Source organism: Nomascus leucogenys, chromosome 11 (assembly GCF_006542625.1).
Source record: "Nomascus leucogenys isolate Asia chromosome 11, Asia_NLE_v1, whole genome shotgun sequence".
In the NCBI taxonomy this organism is placed as follows: domain Eukaryota; kingdom Metazoa; phylum Chordata; class Mammalia; order Primates; family Hylobatidae; genus Nomascus; species Nomascus leucogenys.
In genome coordinates this window covers 92,786,819-92,814,029 of record NC_044391.1, presented here as the reverse complement: position 1 = coordinate 92,814,029, position 27,211 = coordinate 92,786,819, and the positions used below count along the sequence as shown (strand labels likewise).

At 38.7% G+C, this 27,211-nt stretch overlaps 1 protein-coding gene and 1 non-coding gene across 3 annotated transcripts in view; one reads left to right on the top strand and one right to left on the bottom strand.

Annotated features, from left to right (window-relative positions):
- Positions 1 to 27,211, top strand: part of PLD1 (phospholipase D1) — a 212,311-nt gene that overhangs the window by 113,837 nt on the left and 71,263 nt on the right. For both annotated transcript variants that reach the window (XM_003256461.4, XM_012510814.2), the window contains exons 13-19: positions 6,566 to 6,676; positions 10,058 to 10,258; positions 11,283 to 11,496; positions 12,069 to 12,182; positions 21,386 to 21,514; positions 22,248 to 22,366; positions 24,448 to 24,561. In XM_003256461.4, coding sequence (XP_003256509.1) covers positions 6,566 to 6,676; positions 10,058 to 10,258; positions 11,283 to 11,496; positions 12,069 to 12,182; positions 21,386 to 21,514; positions 22,248 to 22,366; positions 24,448 to 24,561 — 1,002 coding nt within the window. The remainder of the gene's footprint in view (positions 1 to 6,565; positions 6,677 to 10,057; positions 10,259 to 11,282; positions 11,497 to 12,068; positions 12,183 to 21,385; positions 21,515 to 22,247; positions 22,367 to 24,447; positions 24,562 to 27,211) is intronic.
- LOC115837433 lies at positions 5,692 to 5,795 on the bottom strand. The gene has a single exon (XR_004032474.1). It is a non-coding gene; the product is annotated as a small nucleolar RNA U13 (small nucleolar RNA).

The window sequence follows — 27,211 nt, the reverse complement described above, 5'->3', positions numbered from 1 at the left end:
GTGCAGATTTTCTAAGAGGAATTTAGGAACTGTCTCTGCCTCATAGCCAACCTACGACAAACATCTCTTATAATGGCTATTTCTTAAGAAAAAATACAGTATTTTATGCATCTGATTAATAACCAAGTTGAACTTTTCCTATTTCTTTGGCCTTCTGATCTGCAATGCCATCATTTAAAATAATAAAAGCCAATCTTGAGAGCAGACTGTTCACAACTCAAAGAAATCAGCATCTCAGGGCTTTCCACAGTTCCGCACTTGCTATGCTAAGAGGTGAGATAAGCTGCATCATAGTTATGGCAGCCAAATCCCCACATGCAATTTTGTGTATCTCAACCTTAGAAGCTTGTGATATTTCCTATGAAACTTAGACTAATGGGAGAATTTGTCTTCAGGTTGATTTCTTTCTGTCTGAATCACAAGGCACAATGTAGAGTTGCAGTCAGTGACCAATAAAAGGGAAAGTTGTCCAGGACTGAGAAATGACAGGAATAATCACATCTCTACACAGAAAATCAAATGAGTCTTATCAAAGTGGTGGGCTACAGTGGCTTGCAGGGAAGGTATCTTCAGCTTCAAAAATGTGCTTCAAACAAAATTGGTTTTTAAAAAAGGCACATGAGCTTCTGTGCTCTTATATCCCAATGCTGCCTGCTTTTAAACGGTGAGGAAGTGATTTCTTTATATCCTTTACTTTCCATTTTCTTAATATATTATTGTATTGGGGAAGTCCTTGGCAAGTGGCAAAAACATTAGTGAGCATCCTGGGTTGGGGGGGTGGGGTGGGCTAAACTGTCTTCAGGCAGTGGACAAACTTGGCTGGCTGCATTGAGAAAATATTGTCACTATGCTACCTTAAGCAATCGGAGGAAAAGTTGGCTAAGAAACAAAGTCACTGATTTCCACTATAAAAATTTTCATTGTCTTCCCATGTATTTTGAATATCTAAAGCTCCTAAAAATTTCTACCATTTATAGTGTTATGTCTGCTCTACTTGACAAAAAACTAATTAGAAAAGAGGACAGAACTTTCATCTTTTAAAAGTCATGTTTTATGAAATTTATTCTATGGAAACTTTGGGTTAGCTGAGTTCACCAGAGATAAGAAACAATGCATTGCATAGGCAACTCCAGGCCATGTGTTTTTCTACTTCTCCTATTAATAATTTCCATCCCTTTCTCTAAGTAAAAAGTAATTTCCCCAAGGGTATTTAAAGGCACTAGGCACTAAAGCATGGGATGTTTTGAAAGTGTATTTTTTAAATTGCAGAATTAACATCATCAGGTTTTTTTTTTTCCTTTGGCTTTCATTTTGCAGAAATATTTCCCACATTTTGTATAAGCCTGCACTGTAACAACCTGGAAAATGCCTTCATCCCCAACGATTGATTCATTCTCCTTTGCCCTTTATGGCTAGAGTTTATAATAGTCAATACCTTGACCAAAAGAAGAAGAATGCATTGCTTTATTATCACAGGAATCTTGTCACTAATTAACTATTTATTGTGGCTATAGGTGTAGGTAAATAATTATAAACCACATACAAATGAACTTTCTATATTTAATTGCTTCCTTATTAGTCATTTGTCTTTAAGCTAAAAAGACAAAGTCTCTACCCTATTTCCTTTAGAATTATTTCAGTGAGAAAAGACAGTATAGAAGAAAATGTAGTTCTCCTTGAAGAGGTCCTTCACATCCCTTGTAAGTTGGATTCCTAGGTATTTTATTCTCTTTGAAGCAATTGTGAATGGGAGTTCACTCATGATTTGGCTCTCTGTTTGTCTGTGATTGGTGTACAAGAATGCTTGTGATTTTTGTACATTGATTTTGTATCCTGAGACTTTGCTGAAGTTGCTAATCAGCTTAAGGAGATTTTGGGCTGAGACAATGGGATTTTCTAGATGTACAATCATGTTATCTGCAAACAGGGACAGTTTGACTTCCTCTTTTCCTAATTGAATACCCTTTATTTCCTTCTCCTGCCTGATTGCTCTGGCCAGAACTTCCAGCACTATGTTGAATAGGAGCGGTGAGAGAGGGCATCCCTGTCTTGTGCCAGTTTTCAGAGGGAATGCTTCCAGTTTTTGCCCATTCAGTATGATATTGGCTGTGGGTTTGTCGTATATAGCTCTTATTATTTTGAGATACGTCCCATCAATACCTAATTTATTGAGAGTTTTTAGCATGAAGGGTTGTTGAATTTTGTCAAAGGCCTTTTCTGCATCTATTGAGATAATCATGTGGTTTTTGTCTTTGGTTCTGTTTATATGCTGGATTACATTTATTGATTTGCGTATGTTGAACCAGCCTTGCATCCCAGGGATGAAGCCCACTTGATCATGGTGTATAAGCTTTTTGATGTGCTGCTGGATTCGGTTTGCCAGTATTTTATTGAGGATTTTTGCATCAATGTTCATCAAGGATATTGGTCTAAAATTCTCTGGAGAACTACAAACCACTGCTCAATGAAATAAAAGAGGATACAAACAAATGGAAGAACATTCCATGCTCATGGGTTGGAAGAATCAATATTGTGAAAATGGCCATACTGCCCAAAGTAATTTATAGATTCAATGCCATCCCCATCAAGCTACCAATGACTTTCTTCACAGAATTGGAAAAAACTACTTTAAAGTTCATATGGAACCAAAAAGAGCCCACATCGCCAAGTCAATCCTAAGCCAAAAGAACAAAGCTGGAGGCATCACGCTACCTGACTTCAAACTATACTACAAGGCTACAGTAACCAAAACAGCATGGTACTGGTACCACAACAGAGATATAGATCAATGGAACAGAACAGAGCCCTCAGAAATGATGCCGCATATCTACAACTATCTGATCTTTGACAAACCTGACAAAACCAAGCAATGGGGAAAGGATTCCCTATTTAATAAATGGTGCTGGGAAAACTGGCTAGCCATATGTAGAAAGCTGAAACTGGATCCCTTCCTTGCACCTTATACAAAAATTAATTCAAGATGGATTAAAGACTTAAATGTTAGACCTAAAACCATTAAAATCCTACAAGAAAACCTAGGCAATACCATTCAGGACATAGGCGTGGGCAAGGACTTCATGTCTAAAACACCAAAGGCAATGGCAACAAAAGCCAAAATTGACAAATGGGATCTAATTAAACTAAAGAGCTTCTGCACAGCAAAAGAAGCTACCATCAGAGTGAACAGGCAACCTACAGAATGGGAGAAAATTTTTGCAACCTACTCATCTGACAAAGGGCTAATATCCAGAATCTACAATGAACTCAAACAAATTTACAAGAAAAAAACAAACAACCCCATCAAAAAGTGGGCAAAGGACATGAACAGACACTTCTCAAAAGAAGACGTTTATGCAGCCAAAAAACACATGAAGAAATGCTCATCATCACTGGCCATCAGAGAAATGCAAATCAAAACCACAGTGAGATACCATCTCACACCAGTTAGAATGGCCATCATTAAAAAAGCAGGAAACAACAGGTGCTGGAGAGGATGTGGAGAAATAGGAACACTTTTACACTGTTGGTGGGACTGTAAACTAGTTCAACCATTGTGGAAGTCAGTGTGGCGATTCCTCAGGGATCTAGAACTAGAAATACCATTTGACCCAGCCATCCCATTACTGGGTATATACCCAAAGGACTATAAATCATGCTGCTATAAAGACACATGCACACGTATGTTTATTGCGGCACTATTCACAATAGCAAAGAGTTGGAACCAACCCAAATGTCCAACAACGATAGACTGGATTAAGAAAATGTGGCACATATACACCATGGAATACTATGCAGCCATAAAAAATGATGAGTTCGTGTCCTTTGTAGGGACATGGATGAAACTGGAAAACATCATTCTCAGTAAACTATCGCAAGGACAAAAAACCAAACACCGCATGTTCTCACTCATAGGTGGGAATTGAACAATGAGAACTCATGGACACAGGAAGGGGAACATCACATTCCGGGGACTGTTGTGGGGTGCGGGGAGCGGGGAGGGACAGCATTAGGAGATATACCTAATGCTAAATAACGAGCTAATGGGTGCAGGAAATCAACATGGCACATGGATACATATGTAACAAACCTACACATTGTGCACATGTACCCTAAAACCTAAAGTATAATTAAAAAAAAAAAAAGAAGAAAATGTCAGGTATTAATAAATGGAGAGTAGTAATGTAATCCATTAGTGTTAATATCTCTATTATTTCAAAAATCCATTAGTTATGCAGGTAAGTGGAAAACTGTAGGACTCAGGCCAAGTTCCTAATTTGCAACTACTGCTCTTCATGAGTAATAATGTCTTAAGCCTAAAAAGCAGAATTTCATCTGCTTAAAATAAATGGGTCATGATGAAGAATGTTAGGTGTAATGTTCTACTATTTAGGTTGAAATTTTGGGTTTTACCCTTTGTCTTATATCTTTTAGTGAGAGGCTTTTTTTTTTTTGTAACCATTATTCAGTGCCGAATTCTAAAATATTCAAATACCAAAAATAGACCTGAACAGTAGAGGAGAAAAATAAAATAATCTCGTAATTTTCCTTTAGAGCCCTTCATCAGTAGTTAATTACAGAGCACTCTCTGGCCAGACCATTAAAATTAATGTGTTCACTTTCTGCCTACACTTTTACTTCTTTACTGAAATATGTATTTATATTCTTGATTGTAATAGTACTTGCATAATTATAATAAGTAATTAGCAAGTGCTAAAAGCCAGCTGTTAACCAGCGAAATAGAATGACATATGTATTCTTCTTGATCCTGCTTTTTTTTAGAGCAAGAATGAGTCTTCTCCTAGTACTCAAATCTTGTTTATGCACACCGGAATGTAAATCTAGTGTGCACCTCCAGAAATACATATACCTTTAAGATATTACTGACACCATGAAAGATAGGGTGTTAGTATTCTGAAGTGATGTGTTATTATAAGGAATTTAGGGTCCAAAACGTGCTTTTTAGTATTGGCAGAACAATATTACAGAAATGTTTATGTGTTTGGTTTGCTCTAAGATTTTGTATCTTGTGATCTAGAACCTAAAAATATTAACTCCTATGTTATATTAGATTGTATAGCATTACAAAAATTTTTAGTTCTTGTAAAGTAGGAGTGTTCAACCCAGTAAGATATCTTAAAGATTTTTATTCAAGTTTCCCTTATAAACAATGACTAATCACCATGAAATCTTAATATAAACTGTAACAAAATTATTTTTATTATGGTTTATTAAATACACACGCATCTGTAATATTCTAGGAAGTATTATTGAAAAATTCTTACCTTTAATCTCTACGATATTAAATGCCAGGTGTCATTTAGATATATAATCCAGTATGTATGCAAAATGTTTCAGAATGCTTTCAGAGCTGCTGGGTGCAAATAATACAAATTAAAATGGTGCAAACTGTACAAAAATAAGGAGGATTCAAGCCTAAAAAGTAAAAAAAAGCGATCCACAAGGTGGGAGTGAATGAGCCACAGTTTCCTGGAGGTAATACATTCTGAACTGTACATTGGAGGGGGATCCATGAGTGGGCACGCAGAAGGCGAGGAGCATTCCAGTGAGGGGCAGTTTAGCCTAGCCTGAAAGCCTGTCACCAACCAGAACTAGAATGGAAAATACCAGTGTTTTTCTATACTATTAGCTATTGGACCTGGACTTTTGGTTTTTGTTTAAATATTTTTTTCAGATGAGATGGGTAATGTGCAGACGTCGTGAGAAGGTTCGAGTGTGGCACATCTCACACTTGTGCGTGAACACACAATCATCATGCTCGTGAACTACAAAAGGATTGGACATTGTCTTTTTGATTATTAATGTTATTAAATAATTGTATTATTTGTATAGCATGTTAGCATCTACAAGGCACTTTTGATTTAATTTGACTCAATTAAATAGGCCACAGTGGCCTTGTCTATTTTCTTTTAGATCCAAGGTCTAAGGAAGGATGAATCAATTTAATTTGGGTGTCCATTTTATACTAAAGTTTTTAATGTTTTGGATCTTTAATCAGTTATTGATTCTTTCTTGATATGACGAGTTGTAAGAATGGAAGGGAGATAGATTTTTATTTTTAATATTTGTGTCTCAATATACACGCTTATGTGTCACTTCCTTGTATTGCCTTTTTCATTAAAATTTTATCTTACTTGTTTATAAAAGAAGTTAGAAAGTACAGTGCAGGCCAGGTGCGGTGGCTCATGCCTGTAATCCTAGCACTTTGAGTGGCTGAGGCGGGTGGATCACTTGAGGTCAGAAATTTGAGACCAGCCTGGCCAACATGGCAAAATCCTGTGTCTACTAAAAATACAAAAATTAACCGGGCATGGTGGCATGCGCCTGTAATTCCAGCTACTTAGGAGGCTGAGGCATGAGAATTGCTTGAACCTGGGAGGTGGAGGTTGCAGTGAGCCGAGATTGCACCACTGCACTCCAGGCTGGGTGACAGAGTGAGACTCTGAAAAAAAAGAAAGAAAGAAAGTACAGTGCAAAGGAAAAATAAAATGAATTGTAACTTCCCTCCAGAGATACTCATTCCTCCATCTGTTTTCTCCTGTGACAGCAACAAGGAGTGAGGATCTTCATAATGCTCTACAAAGAGGTAGAACTTGCTCTTGGCATCAATAGTGAATACACCAAGAGGACTTTGATGCGCCTACATCCCAACATTAAGGTATTCAGGTTCATCTTGATAACCAATGTTTCTTTATTATTCTATAGGATTTTTTCAGGTATGTTTTGTTCTGGGCAGTAATAACCTATAGAATTCCCAAATGTATATTTGATCAAATAGCATTGTGTCCTCAGAAATAAAGCAAAATACTATACTTTCTTATCTTCCCTACATTGATGGGGGTAAGCAGATCTCACATTTCTGCTTCTCTGACTCTGATAATTGAAAGTGAGAGTTTAGACAAGAACATGCTTCCTGCAGTTGTTTTGATATTCATGAGCTCTGTCAAGTTCTCACACTTCTCATTAAGATTATCCTGGAAGCTCTTAGATACGATCTCCCTGTGACATTCCCTGATCACTGATAGCAGCAAGGAGATCTCCTCTAGGATTTAAAATGCCTTAAAAAATCAATGACACCTAGTATAAAATACTAATAAAGTAAATAAACATGAAAAGCAATTTGAAGAAGTTCTTTGATATTTCGCGAAATACCTAAAACCCAGTCATTGAGGTACATCAAGACATAATGAATTAACAAACCTCCAGCAGGCTTAAAATATGTAATAATTGTATGTTTCACTTGGTTAGAAAAAAGGAAAGTGTTTTCTACCAGAGAATGATTTATTAGGTTGCATAATTTATATATATTATTTATTCATTCACCAAATTTCTATCAAGTACCCACTAAAGATGTAATTTTGCAACACCAACAACTGTGAGGAAAGAGCTGTTAAAGGAGCAGAGATTTGTATGTTACTGAAGTTAAACTGGTATAAATACAAATTAGAGTGTTACAACTTTAAGATGTTACATTTAACTGCAAAGAAAATAGCAATCAAATATATAGCTATTTAACAAAAAGAAATGAGAAAGGAATTTAAACATGACACCACAAAAAATCAACTAAACAAAACAAGACAGTAATGCAGGAAATGAGAGACGAAAAAGCTATAAGACATGTAGTAGAAAATAGTAGCAAAATTACAGAAGTATCTTACAAATAATTACTTTAAATGTAAATGTATTGACCCCTCTAATCAAAAAACAGAGATTGGTAGACTGGATTTTAAGAAAACATGATCCAACTATATGGTATCTACAAGAGACTCACTCTAGATGCAAAGACACAAATAGGTTGAAAATGAAAGGATGGAAAGGATATTTCACACAAATAGTAACCAAAAAAGAGCAAGAGTGGCTAAACTAGTATCAGACAAAATAGACTTTAAATCAAAACATGATTGCAAGAGACAAAGAAGGATGTTATACATTAATAAAAGGTTCAATGCAGAAAGATATAAAAATTATACATATTTATGTACCTAATAACAGATCATTGAAATATATGATTGAAAGGAGAAAAAGACAGTCTATGGTAATAGTTGGAGACATCAACATCTCACTCTCAGTAATGGTTAGAGCAACCAGACAGAAGATAAGAAAACAGAGGACTTGAACGCACAGTCAACCAACTGGATCCAATGGACATACAGAGCATTCTACCCAACAACAGCAGGATACACACTAGAAAGTTCACAAATTTGTGGAAATTAAATAACACACGGTTAAACAAGCAATGATCAAACAAAAATTCACAAGGGAAAGAGAAAATACTTAGAGACAAATGAAAATGAAACAACATACCAAAATTATGGGACACAGAGAAAGCAGTGCAAAGGGGGAAATTTACAGCTATACTTGCAAAAAGAAGAAAAATCTCAAAATAACAACCTAACTTTACAGTTTAAGGAACTAGAAAAAGAAGAACAAACTCAACCTAAAACTACCAGAAGGAAGGAAATAAAGATTGGAGCAGTGAGAAATAAAACCAGAGGATAGAAAAATAATACAGAAAATCAATGAAACCAAGTTGGTTCTTTGAAAAGATAAAATCAACAAACCTTTAGCTTGGTGGGCTAAGAAAAAAAAGACTCAAGCTACTAAAATCAGAAATGAAAGTAGAGACATTACTACCAATTCTACAGAAATAAAAATGATTCTAAGATATTACTGTAAGCAATTCGATAACCTAGAGGAAATGTACAAGTTCCTAGAAATAAGAAACCTACCAAGACTAAATCATGAAGAAATAGAAAACCTAAATAGACCTTTAACTGCTAAGGAGATTGATCAGTAATTAAAAATCTCCCCCAGATGAAAAGCCAGGGACCTGGTGAATTCTACCAAACTTTTAATGAGGAATTACCACCAATCTTTCTCAAGCTTTTTCAAAAATTGAGGAGAAGACTCCCTAACTCATTACCCTGATACCACTGAATTGTACACTTAAAAATGGTTAAGATGGTAAATTTTATGTTATGTTTATTTTACTACAATTTTTTTAAAAAGTGTTATTAAGAAAACAGTAAGGCCAGGTATGGTGGCCAGGTATGGTGGCTCACGCATGTAGTCCCAGCACTTTGGGAAGCTGAGGTGGGAGGGTGGCTGGAGGCCAGGAGTTCAAAACCAGCATCGGCAACATAACAAGACACCCATATCTACAAAAAACAAAAAGATTAGCCAGGTATGGTGGTACACGCCTATAGTCCCAGCTACTCTGGAGGCTGAGGCAGAAGCATCGTTTGAGCTGAGGAGTTCAAGGCTGCAGTGAGCTATGATCACGCATCTACACTCCAGCCTCAGCGAGAGTGAGACTCTGTGAAAGAAAGAAAGAAAGAAAAAAAGAAAAGGAAGGAAGGAAGGAAGGGAGAAAGAAAAAGAAAGAGAGAAAGAGGAAGGAAGGATGGATGGAAGGAAGGAAGGAAGGAAGGAAGGAAGGAAAGAAGAAAGTAGTTGCCAAAGCTTTTGTAATCTTTTTACCTAAAGGCAAATGAAAATGAGATAGGTCAGACTGGGATAATTTTGAAAGCAAGAGGTTACTAACTTCTCAAGGTACCTTTTAAATAAAGAGCTGCCAAAATAGCTATATGCCTATATTCATATGCTTAGTATTTCAATTCAATGACTGGTAAAATATCAATATAATTCATTACACATTTTTCCAGAGATAAATAGTAGTTAAATATTTTTAGCTTTTTTTTAGTACCAAATTTAACATAATCCTTACAGGGGGAAGGGAACCAGCTTTCAAATTGAGCTGACTGTTTTCTAATGTATTGCCAGACCTCAAGCTAAATGGCGGCTGCCCCAAAATGTAGTATATGGGCATGGGAGCCTGAAGAGTAAATAGGAGTCTTTTTTTTTTTTTTTTTTTTTTTGCTAAATGCTGAGAATAAAATTATTTTCTTTGGTGTATACGTTGTACGGTTTGGTATTTGAATTATAGAAAATACTTTTCAGGGAGAACACAGACCTATTTCATTATGACAGGAAGGACATTTCAAAAGCATATTATCAATGGGAATTATTCCCTCTCAAGGTGATGAGACACCCGGATCATGTGTCATCCACCGTCTATTTGTGGGCTCACCACGAGAAGCTTGTCATCATTGACCAATCGGTGGCTTTTGTGGGAGGGATTGACTTGGCCTATGGAAGGTGGGACGACAATGAGCACAGACTCACAGACGTCGGCAGTGTGAAGCGGGTCACTTCAGGACCATCTCTGGGTTCCCTCCCAGTAAGTATATTTAACCTTTATGGAAATGTATAACACGAACATAATTTGTATAAGTTTGTATTAGTATGATGACTGACTGATTCATTGAATAAGAGATGGTGTCTCCTTGGAGGGGAAAAGAACATTAAGTCAATCATGAGACAGACCTGGTTTCAAATACCAGCCTCCCCACCTAGCTAGCTGTAACTTAGCATTGCTGAGTCTGTTCTTCTCTTGTAAGAAAAGAAAACAGATTCAGTGGAATTTTGGCTGTCTCATATTCAGCTTTGTTTTCCATTTAAATTAAGATTTATTTTTTATTCAGAAATAAGATTCATAAACAAAAATATGTGGCAGTTGAGATTTAGGTAGTAAAAAGCCTTAAGTATCTGCCACAGTTTTTGGAAAGTTCCTACTTAAAGATATACAAAATCAGGATAGGTCAGTCTGGGGTCATTTAGAGGGAATTTGAGCCAGAAGTGAATAACTTCCCAAAGTGCCTTTTAAATAGAGCTGCCAAAATATCTGTATGTGTATATCAATCTGCTTGCTATTTCAACTAAATGGCTGCCAGAATATGAATACACTTATTAAAAAATTTGATGGGCTTCATCTTATTTACTGTTGGAAAATAGTGCAAAATTTATGCAAAAATAGCAATTTAGTGCATAGGGAATAGGGAAAATGATTGACAGAGGAAACCTTGCTTACTTAATATTTATCAAAGGAACAAGTTCTGGAGCTCAACACTGAATGTAACCCATGTAATTGTATTTGAGATTAAAAGTTTAATTGGAGGTAAATTTCAAGAATTTGGCCTACTGAAAGAAGAACCATAGCAGAACTCCTCATATTCCTTTGGTAGTTTTTAAACAGTTCACAAGAATCCACCACTACCCTATGGCTGACCTCAGACATTATTGCATGTCTGTTATAGAACCTCCATCATTTGTAAACTTTATACTTCAGCCCTACTTGAATTAAAGAACCACATTGCAGCATGTCTTATGCAGTGTCTTTTTTTTAAAAAAAATAATTTTCTCAGCCTGCCACAACAGAGTCTATGGAATCCTTAAGACTCAAAGGTAAAAATGAGCCTGATCAAAACCTACCCATCCAGAAGAGTGTTGATGATGTGGATTCAAAACTGAAAGGAATAGGAAAGCCAAGAAAGTTCTCCAAATTTAGTCTCTACAAGCAGCTCCACAGGCACCACCTGTACAACGCAGATAGCATCAGCAGCATTGACAGCAGCTCCAGTAAGTCATGGCCTTGGCTAGAATTTATCTTAACTACCCACTGTTCTTCCATAGCCGGACACTACATACCTGTTTTTAAAATCTGTCTTTCTGTAATGGAGTAGAATGAGCAATGTTGAGAGGTCGCTATATCATTCCATTCAACCTCATGCCATTTGGTGGCTTTGTTTGCCTCATTTTAGAACAGATTTATTGTTTTATCCACACAAAAGTCATAACGACCACGATTACCGCTTCTAATGGTAGCAGAATGACAAAGGGTTTCTAAAATACGCTAAGCCATAAAAGAAAAAGGTATTAGATGTACTTTATAAACTTTTCTTAGAAGAAATTACATTTATCTTCCTATCCAGAAATATATCAAGCTTATATCGTCAAACATCAGACTTTCTACATCTTGTAAATTTACTATTCCTTTGAAATCCATCTTAAAGCCCTACAATTTTCTGTTGCACAGAATCTTATGACTGATGTTATAGCCCTGCCTGGTTTTAAAAATGATCAGCTTTGCTTTCTAGTTTAGAAAATTTGATACCTGTATTTTTTTGTAAAAAAATTCTCAATTTCTCTAGGTTATTTTAATCATTATAGAAGTCATCACAATTTAATCCATGGTTTAAAACCCCACTTCAAACTCTTTCGCCCGTCCAGTGAGTCTGAGCAAGGACTCACTAGACCTAATGCTGGTAAGTGATTTGTGAGGTGGCAGAACTCCCTTAGGCTTGAGCTTTGGTTGTGTTGTCTGCTGCATGGGCAAAGTGAATGTGTTTCCAGATTGGCTTTCTGTTTGCAGTTTTTATGCTACGTATATTATTGAGAGCCTGCTCTGTGCAAAGCATTCTGTAGTATCCAAGATCCCTACTCCCTAAGAACTTACAGCAGCAAAAACAACACAGACCTAATAAGAGAAAATGCATGGCACATGCAATTCAATAGTGTCGTGGAAGTTCTATGGAAGGAGGGAGGAATTCCTCTCTGATGATGCAGAAAGACTTTTTGAGGAGGGGACATTTGGGTTAGGCCTGGAAGTAATTTAATTGGGGTAGGTGATAGGAAGTCATTGCAAGTGAGGGAGGTGAGTTGAGCAAAGGTGCTGGAATGGGAAAGCACCAACTGCTTTCAAATCATGTAAAATGCATTATTTAGCTAAGATGCAGTTTTTGTTTTTTTTTGTTTTTTGTTTTTTGTTTTTTTTGAGACGGAGTCTCGCTCTGTCACCCAGGCTAGAGTACAGTGGCACGATCTCGGCTCACTGCAAGCTTCACCTCCCGGGTTCACGCCATTCTCCTGCCTCAGCCTCCCGAGTAGCTGGGACTACAGGCGTCCGCCACCACGCCTGGCCAATTTTTTGTATTTTTTAGTAGAGACGGGGTTTCGCCGTGTTAGCCAGGATGGTCTCAATCTCCTGACCTCATGATCCACCCACCTTAGCCTCCCAAAGTGCTGGGATTACAGGCGTGAGCCATCGCGCCTGGCCTAAGATGCAGTTTTTGATATAAGACTAGGAAGATATATGACATTCACATTTGGGAGTTGGAATTTTATTTGGTTAAAAATCTTTTTTTTTTTTTTTGAAATAGAGTCTTGCTCTGTCACCCAGACTGCAGTGCAGTAGGGCTATCTCGGCTCACTGCAACCTCCGCCTCACAGGTTTTAGTGATTCTCCTGCCTCAGCCTCCTGAGTAGCTGGGATTACAGGTGTGCATGACCGTGCCTGGCTAATTTTTGTACTTTTAGTAGAAATGGGGTTTTGCCATGTTGGCCAGGCTTGTGTTGAACCCCTGACCTCAAGCGATCCATCCGCCTCGGCCTCCCAAAGTGCTGGGATTACAGGTGTGAGCCACCGCTCCTGGCCAGTTAAAAATCTTGAAGGCCTTTGGGTGGATGTGCCATGCTGTGTGAATTTTCAGAAATTACAATCTGATAGCCTTTGGTAAGAAGATATTCCAGATACTCGAGGAATTAACGAATGACTAATGAGTTTAACTTGTGGTGAGAATAAAGAAGGATTTGGCTGCTGGTCAGATATAGGGATAAGTAATCATCATAATAAATGACACTAGTAAAATCATAAGCTAACATTTATTTTGCGCAGACTCTATCCATCACTGCCCTGAGTACATGACCTGCCCAATGGAGTTCCAATTTATCATCCTCCCAGTGCCCATGATTAAGACTTGTGATTTAGCAGAAATGAAGATTACTATTTATGCTTTTTTGGCTAGAACCTAAGGCCAGGGCTCTCATGTACTGTTTAGCAGGTGAGAGTTACAGTTTAGCGCACATGCCTGAATGTGAGTCACCTGTGGCTTGCAGGTGCTAATGAACCTGAAAAATTATGCTGGACTTTGAGTAATGATTCCCAGCATTCTTTCCTCCAGGGCAGGAGTGTCCAGTCTTTTGGCTTCCCTGGACCACATTGGAAGAAGAAGAATTGTCTTGGGCCACACATAAAATATACTAACACTAATGATAGCTGATGAGCTAAAAAAAAGTTGCAAAAAAAAATTACAACATTTAAGAAAGTTTGTGAATTCGTGTTGGGCCACATTCAAAGCCATCCCAGGCCACATGTGGCCCACAGGCTCTGGGTTGGACAGGCTTGGTCCAGCTACCCTGTATTTTAAAAAAATGCAATAATCAACTACACACAATGAACTAAAACTTCAATGTAACTGTTAAATAAATTTGTGTTTATAAATCATAACAGCATCAATATACATTTAAAAATGGAGAAGAGGCCAGGTGTGGTGACTCACACCTATAATCCCAGCAATTTGGGAGGCCAAGGCAGGAGGATTGCTTGAGCCCAGGAATTCAAGACCATCTTCGGCAACATAGTGAAACCCCCTCTCTACAAAAAATTAGCCGAGTGTGGTGGCATGCATCTGTCGTCCCAGCTTTTCCGGAAGCTGAGGTGGGAGAATTGCTGGAGCCTGGAAGGCAGAGGTTGCAGTGAGCTGAGATCATGCCACTGCACTCCAGCCTGGGTGACAGAGGGAGACCCTCTCTCACACACACAGAAACAATTTTTAAATTTTTAAAAAATAAAAATAAAAATGGAGAAGAACAAATATGGGGAGCCATATATTTATTTAGCATACACCTAGTTCTGAATGTGTGTGTGGATTCAGGGACAACTCCCAGTAATTCCTGTGCATGACAAAGCTTCAAAGTCCTGGGAAGTAGGAGGCCTCTGGGAAATCCAGGAAGCCAGGTCAAGAGTGGATGCAGTGGCCGATATTAGAGGTAAAGGGTTGGAAACAGCTCCAGGTAGTGCCTTATCATTTCAATGTGTAATTTTGCTGCTTTATTACTGAAGTTAAAAATGGAGGAAACGAGGTTGCCAACCCATGAAGATTATGGATCTGAATTATGACTGATAGTGTTGCTGACAGTAGGATTGAGAGCAAGTGGAAAAGATGTGAGTGAGGTGCTGAGTCCAGTAAGTAACTCATGCCTACCCCAGGTTGAGAGGGGTGATATCCACAGTGGTGATCTGAGACACTGATCATACATGTGTATGGTTTTCTGTTGCTGATGAAAAGTGCCCTTGACATCTGTTTACAACCCCTCACTGATAAACTGAATATATGTCTAGTGTAGCATTGTTGAGAGACAGAGAGATAGGGAGAGAGAACAACCTAATCGTCAAAGAGTAGGGAAATGGTGAAGAACATAATGAATGGTAACAAATGGTTCATCTCTTTGATGGAATTGGGCAATGATTACAACTGTAGTTGGGGATACAAAAATAAACATAGAAGATTTATTTATTTAATTAAATAAGTATTTATTGAGTTTCTGTTTTATGCCAATCACTATTCTGGGTGCTAGAGATGTGGCGAATAAAGCAGATGCAAGTGCAATTAACTAGTTGGAGGGTAAGGATAGGAACTGTGTATACAAATAGAGAGTCAAACACATTTCAGGTGGTGATAATTATCACAGAGAATAGTTGAGCATGATCCGGGAGGAAGGGCATAGGAGAAGAGTTACTATTTTGTAAAGGCTGGTCGGAGAATACGTCTCTCGTGAGGTTAGTTTTCAGCTGACATCGAAAGGAAGAGAAGAATGAGGATAAGAAACTATCTGAGAGAGCGTGTTTCCAACAGAAGGAATAGCAAGTATGAAAGGCCATGAGGCAGAGGGGATGGGTGCGTTCCAGGAATACGGCTGTAGTGAAGTGGGCTAGAAGAGGATAAGAACAATCAGAGAGGTGGGCTGGTGTGGGTTATGTGAGGTCTTGCAGACCACTGTAAGATTTTGACCCTGAGTGAGATAGGAAGTCATCGGATGGTCTTGAGCAAAGGGTAGGCGAGGGCTGACTTACATTTTCCAAGGATCATTCTTCAGAGCAGACCAGGGTGGCAAATGGTGACTCTGCAGGTTGTGAATATATTTTGAGGGTCGAGCTGACAGCATTTGCCGATGAACTAGATACGAGATGAGAGAGATGGAGAGGACTCCAAATCTTTGGCCCCACTGGAAAGATGGAATTTCCATGAACTGAAATGAGGTGGCTATGGGAAGAGCAAGGAAAGTTTGAGGACAATTGCCACTGTATCAAAATATGTTCATGAAGGCAGCTGACAAAGGACATTCAATGATGCTATCTTTGTTAGGAAGATGGAGTGTGAGGTGATTTATTTTTTCCCACATTGTTGGTACTATTTTCATTTTACTTTTATAGTCAAATATAAATACAAATTTAATTTTTTTAAATGCAAACAATTAGTTTACCTAAAAAGAAAAGCCAAAGGATCATGGGGTTCTTCTAGAGCAGTGCTTTCCAAAGTCGATTCCTTGGATCCTGGAGTTTTTAAAAGGCTTTGAGGAGAGCATTGAAGTAGGTGAACCCAGGACCCTCCCACGGCTGTTGGTACCTCTTCAACCAGAACAATCCCACTTGTATCTGTTTTAGTTATTGGAGTTCCTTCTGAACTTGTTTTCAAAAAAGAAAAGTTCTACTAAAAAAATGAAGGAAGTTTAAAGAGCAAGGCTCTAGATTTAAATCATGTAATACCTTAAAAACTCAGGTTGCCTTATAAATCTTGAAACCCAAATTAAGCATGGAGTGACTCTTCGTTAGAAATTTAAAACTGAATGTGAACTTGAGTTAATGACTTCCTTTTCCTGAGAATGCAAAGAGAGTTAGCCTCTCTGCAATATCAATTTCACTTGACTGCACATGACCATGTTGAATTGGGCTCCTATTAAACCTCCTGGTGTCATACAGAAATCAGTGTGGAGTGAACATCACTATGGGTTTTTATATAGAAAAACTGCACTAAAAACATGGTTAGGAATCATATCTGAAATATATGTTTTTCAAAATCACTCAGCCATTTTCAAGATTTTTTTTCATTCAGAATTATGTTGTAAGGGAGAATTTTGCTTGATACTATTTTTAAAGTGTTGAATTTTATTCCTTTTCTTTCTTTCTTTCTTTCTTTCTTTCTTTCTTTCTTTCTTTCTTTATCACACTTTAAGTTCTGGGATACATGTGCAGAACATGCAGGTTTGTTACATAGGTATACACGTGCTGCAGTGGTTTGCTGCCCCCATCAACCCGTCATCTACATTAGGTGTTTCTCCTAATGCTACTCAGCAACTGTGTGCTGATCTTTTCCTTTTAAGCAATATTAAATAGGTAAGTGAGGGAAAAATTATTTTTGCAATTTAGTTGAGACAGGCTTTTCAAATTTGAGTGTCTGGTCACAAGGGATAATATTAAGCTGTTTCTAAACTGTTCTTAGGAATGCAATGGATAGGATGTGTAAGATTCATCTTGTGCTGTTAAATAGCTTATTATCTAACAGGTGAGCATGAGTTTTAAATATTTTACAAACCTAATATTTTAGTAATTCATTGAGGGAAGATACTCCTACTGCAAGAGTCATCATTGATCCACAGACGAAATACAGGTCTACAAACCTTTAACCACAATTCTAAATTCCAAAAAAATTTGAAAACCAAAATATTTTTTAAAATATAACTTGTTCATCGCCTGTATTGGAACTGGCCTTGAACATATGTAGAAATTCAGTAGGTAGAGACTAAAAAGGTAGAAAAACAGGCATTTTAGGTAGATACTACATCTTAAGACCCAGATATAGGAAATGCAAAAGTATTTATTTCGGCATCTCAGACCTGAGTGTAGAATGTGGTAAATACATATGGGTCTATAATCTCTCATACAAAATCCTTGGAATCAGATTTCAGAAATCAGAAAGTTCTGGATTTTAGAAAGGTAATACAATACCTATACCCTCTACTATATTGCACTCCCAGCAGGATCCAGGAAATACCTGGAATGTAGGCAAACCATTTATGTTTGTGCAACACCAAGTGGGATCAATAAAGATAATAAGTAACCTCTTGTCAGTTCAGGTCAGGTTTTGCTGACCTGTGAGCTATGAAATGAGCTGTGAAAATTAGCTATGAAAAAACATTTGAATTGTTAGAACTTTTGGAGTTTTGGAATTGTGGTTAAGGGCTAATTTGTGCAGATTGAGCTGGTGGGATATATCTGTACCAGTTTACGGAGGACTTTGAAAATCAGACTGGGACATTGCACCTCTTCCATTAAATGTTGGAAAATCCATAGGGGCAGGGATCAATTAAGGGTGAGGCTTTATAGCGTTTATAGTAGAGACACAGGGAGTCTGACAAGGTTGTATCAGTGAGTTCAAGAACGAAGTAAATGGGAGAAACTTTTTCCAAAAGCAGAATCAGCAGATTTTCATCATGATCTGGGAAGCTGTGGGGAGGTGGGTGGAGAAGTCAGTGAAGAATAAAGGAGCCAAAGGTGATTCCGAGGTTTGAGCTTGAGTTACTACACACAGACAGCAGAAATTTCAAGGAAAGACCTGATTTTATGGAATGATGATGATTTTAGTGTTAGACATAATTTTAAAGTTCTGGTGGGAACTAGGTAAACAATGTCAAGTGAGGTACTGGAAGTGACCTTAGATCTGGAGACCAAAACAGAAGCCAGGCTTGCAGGTGCACATTTAGAAATTGTATAGAAAAAGACAGGAGAGGCCAGGTGTGGTGCCTCACGCCTGTAATTCCAGCACTTTGGGAGGCCGAGGTGGGCGGATCATGAGGTCAGGAGTTCGAGACCAGCCTGGCCAAGATGGTGAAACCCTGTCTCTACTATAAAATACAAAAATTAGCAGGGCATGGTGGCATGTGCCTGTAATCCCAGCTACTCGGGAGGCTGAGGCAGGAGTATTGCTTGAACATTTGACCCTGGGAGGCAGAGGTTGCAGTGAGCCGAGATCATGCCACTGCACTCCAGTCTTAAAAAAAAAAAAAAAGAGAAAGAAAAAGAAAAAACAAGAAAACAAAAAGAGAGGAGAAAGGGGGAAAGCTTGTTAGTGAGGAGGAGCTAGGAAAGAAGAACAAGAAGGACAGGCTGGAGAAATGGTAGAAAAATGGAGACCTGGAAGCCAAGAGATGAGAACAGAAGGAGGAGGATGTGGCACGACCAGAGGACACCAGGCAAGGAACAAGAAGTCTCCCTTCTCATAAACTTTAGTAGCCAGAATCTGAGCCACTGACAGAGGAGGATGCAGAAAATTGGCATGACAAATCTGTGCCAAAAGACAAGGCAGGTGCAATTATGAAATCATTTGGGAGCCAGATAGCAGCCTAACGAGACCCCCTTGGATCAGCATTGTTGACGCCAGAAGTCCTCTCAACCACACTCATGCAATTCTGAGCTGTTGTTTTCACAGGAACTAGTATTTGGCTCTCTTGCCTTAATAGTTCATTTGTACTGAGGAAGAACCCTAATTTATGTGGAATAGTTTTTAGGCCATGGCTAAAAACAAAAACAAATTTGAATTATGAGCAGGTTGAATTCAATTATACCAAGATAATTTCCTGAGACTAAGAATTTCCTTTATTTTCCTTATCATAACTGGTTGTTAGGTGAAAGATAATTTTTAAATGAGTGTATGTGTGTTTATGTAAAGCCTTAGCTTAGAGTTTTGCGGTTGATGAAAGCAAATTGTGTATGTGTATTTTATACTTGAAATTTGAAATATTGTTTATCTCATTTTTCATCCCTTTTGTTTCTTTTCTCACCCTCTTTTCTTCTTTTAACAAAGTGCTATGTTAACAATAAAGAGCCTATAGATGAGCAAACAGACCTACCCGTACTTTGGCCTTTCAGTCTCATAAAGCAGGAAAATAAATCACTGGGAGAAGTCAATAGAAGTCTATTTTTAACATGATTTCATTTTGCTAATCTATGGCATTTTAAATCATTTTTCTTCTATAGAAAACTTCAATAGCCTTTGGAAGGTTAATGATTCAGTTTGAGATAGAATATTAGCATTGTGTGTGGTGATTACATAAAAACATTTGTTCTGCAAATATTTATTGATTGCCTGGGTGCTTGGAGCTACTGGCAGTGAGAAGATTTGGTTCCCACTCCCAAAGAGTTTATAGACTGGTGAGGCATTGATGCGGGCAGGGGGGCATCCTGATACAATTGCGTAACAGAGTCAGAGGTGTTGGGGCAGTTGTTAATGGGATGACAGCAGAGCTAGTGACTGCCTCTTCCTTACGGGGAGCTGGGAGGTCTCTCTAGGGCAGGTGATAGCTAGTGTGGCTCCTGAAGGATGATTAGGATATCAGGCCAAGAGGGAGAAAGGAGCATTTCAGGTAGAAGTAATAATGTGCCAACTGCATGGAGACATGGCAGTTCACACCTGTTATAATACAGTGAAACACGTGCTTCATGAAAGTACTTGGGGAGAAACAAGGACTAGAAAGATAGATTGGCACCAGTTTGGGAAGAGTCTTCTATGCACACTAAGCCCTTAGGACTTGAGCTTCCTGTAGGCAGTATGTGAACCTTCCAGGGTTTCAAGCAAAGAGTGCATTTTACAAAGACAGTTCCGGGACAGTGTGTTGATGGCAGGACCAGTGTAGTACTCTCACTGGCTACTGCAAGCAGTACCATTTATTCATTCAACACATATTTTTGCATTCAGTGTCTATTTGTTAAATGCCTCTTTTGTGCCAAGTGCTGCATTTGTGATTTGTCATTCTGCGTCTTTTTACTTCATTGTCTTCGTATTTAGCCGTAAGTCAATGGTCTCGGCACAGTTATTTGTGAAATGCTACAGTAGATTGCTGCTTTTGCACCTATATCATAAGCTTTCATCTGTTGCCATATTTTTTATAAATGCCATCTATGATTTGAAGTATATAAATGTTAAAGCACAACAGATTTTAGCTGTTATCTAGGCCAAATTCTTCATTTTACGCATAATGGATTTATGATCTAAAAAACTGAAGCTCAGTGTCACTTAGCTAGTTAATTCCAGGGCTGGAACATGGGCTATCTGTAAATTTGAGGTTCTTGCTTCAATGCAAAAGAATTATGCATCAGGTGTGCACCATGTTGGTTGAGGAAAAAGAAGTGGCATGGTGTCTTTATTGCCCCTGCATTTCAGGTTTCTCCACCTCTCCCCCCCACCCTTCCTACTCTGCCCCCCAAAGCCCCTCACCAGCTTTACTGCTCTCTTATAGTGCCACCTTGTGAGTTCTCTATTCACAGTTAATTCTGTGATCAGTTCTTCCAGTGATCTGGTAGGTGGTGGAAATAAGTTACTCAACTGCCTGAGAAGGTCAAATTTCATTGTTTGATGATGAATCTTGTTGTAGCCCTAACTGCCCACTAAAAGTAAACTTGTAAGGACTGTAAAACCTTGTTAGCCCACAGCCTCTAATAGAATGGACAGATGCCACCCTAGTTATGTCTTAAGAAATTAAGAAGCTTTTAGATGTTTAATAAATGAGAGTTGAGCCTCCGTTTCTGGGACCCACCTGAACCACAGTCGCTGAGGGGATCTTGCTGCATTCACAGATACGGGGTCCATCCGCAGTTTACAGACAGGTGTGGGAGAGCTGCATGGGGAAACCAGATTCTGGCATGGAAAGGACTACTGCAATTTCGTCTTCAAAGACTGGGTTCAACTTGATAAACCTTTTGCTGGTGAGTATTATGATGGTGGGGTGCTGGTTATATTTTGTCTTTTACCTTTGAACATCTCAACAAGTATACATGTGCATGATCTAAATGCCTTTTGTTTTGCTTCCGTTTATTTTTGAAAATTTTTTAAAACTTTGGAGACTAGATTTAGTCATTAGCATGTGCTTAAGGACTTTTTTTTCAGTTATAATAAGAAAAGAACATGAAATAGAACTGAACTGTCTGAAAACTCCAGATTTTTATAGGCCTATTTTTGGGGCAATAATCAGTAATTTTTCAGGAAATGGTAGGCTCCCTTTTGATCATCTTCTATTCTGCTTATTTCCTGCATTTCCAGCATTAGAATGGCACATTTTCAGGTAATCACTGGGTTTATATGTTTAAGAGGAGATAGAGATGGCATTGCCTGCCATTGTTTCAACAGGATAAAAAATAAAAAATATAATATCAAATACACAGCCTTAGATAATTTGTACCAACTCACATCTTGCCATGTCTAGTGATTATCTAATCCTAAGTGAAATGGAAACATATATAGGGAGGTGCCTGGGAGACTATGTCCCCGAATGTGAAATCTGTTTCCCTTGATTATAAAAATGTTGTTCTATGCAAGCCAAGAAATATATACCTAGTGGGCACTAACCCATGTTTCCTTTTAGTTTCATAGTTGGAGTCAGAGAGCCTTTGCCCCAGCACCAAAGTTAATGACTGATCCTTGCCTGGTGCACCCGGGCAGATTTCATTGACAGGTACTCCATGCCCCGGATGCCCTGGCATGACATTGCCTCTGCAGTCCACGGGAAGGCGGCTCGTGATGTGGCACGTCACTTCATCCAGCGCTGGAACTTCACGAAAGTACTTGGATGTTGCTATCATGATTTATCCACGTGAAGAGAGGCAGGCCTAACTAGAGAAGAGGTTCAGAGGAGGCTGGTGGCAAGAAGAGACTGTTGTGGCCACAACTGTGTCACCGCTCTGCTGTTGGCTGCATTGATGTCAGGGTGCCTGGGCATCTGGTCAAAAAAAAAGGGAAACATTCCCGAATGTCCACACCATAGACAATTCAGAGCGCCTAGAGACAGGTGCTGCTGTGTGGGTCCTGATTTTAACCTTGTTAACATCTTGGACACAGTGTTGACTAAGCATTTAGTAGCCTGGGCTTGGTAGTCGTTTGCAGGGCTGTTATAGGGGGATAGGAGGCTGGTTTAGATGAGAGGGCTTGAGCTTTAAAGTCCCATCCAGTCCTGGAATTGCACTGGGTTTATACTGGTACAGGATTCCGAGAGCTGGTTCTGAGCAAACCAAGCAGTATTAAGAAGGTGGGGCCATTTTCCTTTTATCCAGACTGCGTCCTCATTACTTGTAAGAACTTGACCTAACATTTAAACCTAACATTCGTAAGTTAAGTACGTATCATTCAGGCTGGGCGCGGTGGCTCATGACTGTAATCCCAGCACTTTGGGAGGGCTAGGCGGGTGGATCACCTGAGGTCAGGAGTTTGAGACCAGCCTGACCAACATGGTGAAAACCTGTCTCTACTAAAATACAAAAATTAGCTGGGCATGGTGGTGAGTGCCTGTAATCTCAACTGCTCTGGAGGCTGAGGCAGGAAAATCACTTGAATCCAGGAGTCGGAGGTTGCAATGAGCTGAGAGGACTCCATTGTACTCCAGCCTGGACAACAGAGCGAGACTTTGTCTCACAAAAAAAAAAAAAAAAAGTACATATTCAGGTGTTATTAAAGTTTCACTTTATTTACTTGAAGTGATAATGAGGCATGATTCCCCTTGGTCATTTGGAAAAAGAATTTAGTTTTATCAACCACTTAGAGTCTCACTTTGTTTTTCATTCACATAAGGATTATAAAAATTTAGTGGACATTCTAATTGAAATTTTTCAACAAAAATTTAGGGGAGATGGATGAATAAACAAATGGGGTGTTACTTTTAACCTGCTATACTGGCAAAGATAAAAGTCTGCTGATACCTGTAGTTAGGTTTGGGGTGGTTTTTGTGGTGTGCTCATACATGCTACCCCTGGGAGGATAAATTTGTACAACACCAATAAGTCTTTTTTTAAAGTATGCAATCTTTGATCCAGAAAAACTATTTCCAGGTATTCAAACTAAAGCCATAATCCAATAAGGTAATTTATTTTGATATGGCTTCTAATAATTCAAATAAAATTAGAAATAACAGAAATCCTTACTAATAGGAATTTATTAAACAAGTGATTCTTTTATACCATTTTACTATGAAGTTATTAAAAATAATGATATCCCACTGTATTGCTGCGGCAAGATATCTAGAACATAATCAGTAAAAAATTAGTTTATAAAACAGTAGTCTCATTTTTGCAATTATAAACTTCTGTAACTACAGATTATATTTAACCTGTCTTTACAAATATAAAACAGTATTTCCCCTACAAAAGGTAAAAACAGGACTATGAGAAATAGAAAAGAAACACAAATAATCTGTAGTCCTTCACTTAGAAATGTCCACCATTAACATTTTTCTTTTTCTTTTTCAAATTAACCTTTCTTTTCTTTTCTTTTTTTTTTTTTTTTGAGATGGAGATTCACCCTTGTCACCCAGGCTGTAGTGCAATGATGAAATTTCGACTCACTGCAACCTCTGCCTCCGAGGTTCAAGTGATTCTCCTGCCTCAGCCTCCCGAGTAGCTGGGATTACAGGTGCCCGCCACCATGCTTGGCTAATTTTTGTATTTTTAGTAGGGGTGGGGGTTTCACCATGTTGGCCAGGCTGGTCTCGAACTCCTGACCTCAAGTGATCCCCACTTCTTGGCCTCTCAAAGTGCTGGGATTACAGGCATGAGCCACTGCGCCTGGGCATGAATTTCTTTTATAATCACAAAGTAGGGAGAATGAATCTTTTTTCTCATTTGAATATTTTATCCCTTTTTCTTTATTTTAGATTATGAAATCAAAATATCGGTCCCTTTCTTATCCTTTTCTGCTTCCAAAGTCTCAAACAACAGCCCATGAGTTGAGATATCAAGTGCCTGGGTCTGTCCACGCTAACGTACAGGTAAGTTCTGGCTTTTCTTTCTGACAAAATGCTACTGAGTAAAATTACTGTTATTGGACCAAGGGCCTATTACACTGACTTCAGATTTTTCAATGACTGCTTTTCTAAAGCAAAACTAAATGGATCTTTTAACACTTAGTATGATATTTCCTATGTTAAATGGATTCAATTCAGTCTCTTTTTAAAACTCTTATAAATATAATAGATGCATGTCCTTAGAAAAGGCCACAGCCAAGGAAAGGCTATTCCTTTAATTCCTTCTGAAGTGACCCTAGCAACATGATACCCAGTAAACCTGGACCTGATACTGCCTAAGCACCAGGAATGTGGCTGAAACTTAGCAGCTAGGAAGCTAGTTGTAGTTCAGTCTAATTTTAGTTCCTGATTAACCAAATGTCTTCTAGAGACCCTTTTAATGTAATAAGGAATTTGCTTAATAGAGTCACAACAGTTTACCACATCCAGTTTAACCATCTCAAACTACAAATAAGAAAATTCAGACCTAGTGGGGCTCTGAGGCCTATCTAGGGCCGGCCAGCTAGTTATCAACAGAGGTGGAGCTTGAAATCCTAGTCTGGTCCAGTGTTACCCAATCTGCTTCCTTTACCAACTACAGCTCAAATATCTTGAGATCACGTGGGGACAGAAGTAGGATGGGCTACCTTTGGCATTGCCTTTTGTTTGAAGTCATCTCTATGGGCATCAGAAGAATTGTTTAAGTAAAGTCCAGCAGCCTGCTACTGCTACATATCATCAGTAGGGACCATCAGTAGGGACTTATATAATGCAGACATGGATCCTAGGGAACGTGATTATATAAATGAAGTGCCTAAATCAGTTATTTTGCATCGTGTGCAATTGTAAGTATGTGTATATAAGAAATAAGACATTTCAGACTGTAGATCAAATAATAGAACTTTTTTTTTTTAAAGGCCAGGTGTAGTGGCTCCCACATGTAATCCTAGCACTTTGGGAGGCCGAGGTGGGTGGATCACCTGAGGTCAGGAGTTCGAGACCAGCCTGGCCAACCCTGTCTCTACTAAAAATAAGAAATTAGCTGGGCATGGTAGCGTGCGCCTGTAATCCCAGCTACTCGGGAGGCTGAGGCAGGAGAATCGCTTAAACCCAGGAGGCAGAGTTTGCAGTGAGCCGAGACTGCACCACTGCACTCCAGCCTGGGTGACAGAGTAAGACTCCATCTCAAAAAAAAAAAAAAAGAGAAACTGCTTGAGAGAAATATCGGCAGCAAATATTAGTCATCCCAGGCTAAAAAGAAAACTAATTTAAACTCAGAGGCATAGAGATAGCTGTGATTTATATGTAAGTTGATGAATATTTTATGAACCTGTTTAATTTTATTCTACATAGAGGAGAAAAAATTACCCATGCTAGAATATAAAATAAGAAACTTGTTATTAGGAAAATAAGAATTTAAGATTTGAACTTGCATTATTATTGACGTGGTGGCCAATTTATCAAAGTTAGCTGATGTTAATACGTATCTGTTGAAAATGGATTGCTGGGAATTAAGTATTTTTGTAATCAATGAAGGAAGTTTTAGCATAGCGTTGCATATGCATATGTTTTCCACTTCACTGTTGGTAAAGCCCTGACTCACATAGTCTCATCCTGCTGCCTGGTGAGGTCAATAGAGACTCTATAAAATGCTTCTCTTCGTTCACTTTTTCCACATCACCGATGTTGTGTGAGAAATGACACTAGACTGGGTGTGGTGGCTCACACTTGGAATCACAGCACTTTGGGAGGCCAAGACAGGAGGATTGCTTGAGCCTAGGAGTCCAAGACCAGCCTGGGCAACATAGTGAGACCCCATCTCTACAAAAAGTTTTTAAAAAATTAGCCAGGCATGGTGGCACATGCTTGTGGTCCCAGCCACTTAGGAGGCTGAAGCAGGAGGATTGCTTGAGCCCAGGAGGTGGAGACTGCAGTGAACCATAATTGCACCCCTGCACTCCAGCCTGGGCAACAGAGCAAGACTGACTCAAAAATAATAAATAAAAATAAATAAAGATAAAAACTAAAAGAAAAGAAATGAGACTAGATCTGATAAGCTCATATGTTAATCCCTCATATGTTCAGGGGGCCTGGACTTAGGAATCTACAAAGCCAATGATATTTAACAAGACTTACTCACTCATTCATTCATTTATTCAGCCAACATATGTTTACTAAGTGTTGTCCATTTGCATGGTGAAGTCATCAAAGCACACTTGGGTGTCGAGAGGGCAGACAGCAAAGGAGTTCTTTGCCTCTGGAAACTTAGTTAGCTGGGGAGAGATAGCTGAGGTGAATAATTCAGTTACAGTGCAAGGTACGGTCTCTGAGTAAATGCTGGTGTGACAGTAAGGACCAGCATGCTATAAGAGTTTGGAAATCCAGAGGGACAGAACTGGGTGTCCACTCTAAGGAATAATCCTGCTTGCTCAGAAGACAAGAGGACTGACTGCAGTAACCCATTCGCTCTTAGAGAGGCACTGATGAAGTTAGACAGCATAAGGCCGGGGCGGGGGCGGGGTGGGGGCTGCACCTGGAGTGCTGGCCTAGTGAATTTAGACCTGGTCCTAGAAGTGCTAGTGAACTTCGGATTTTTTTTTTTTTTTTTTTTTGATTGGGCAAGAAGCATGATACA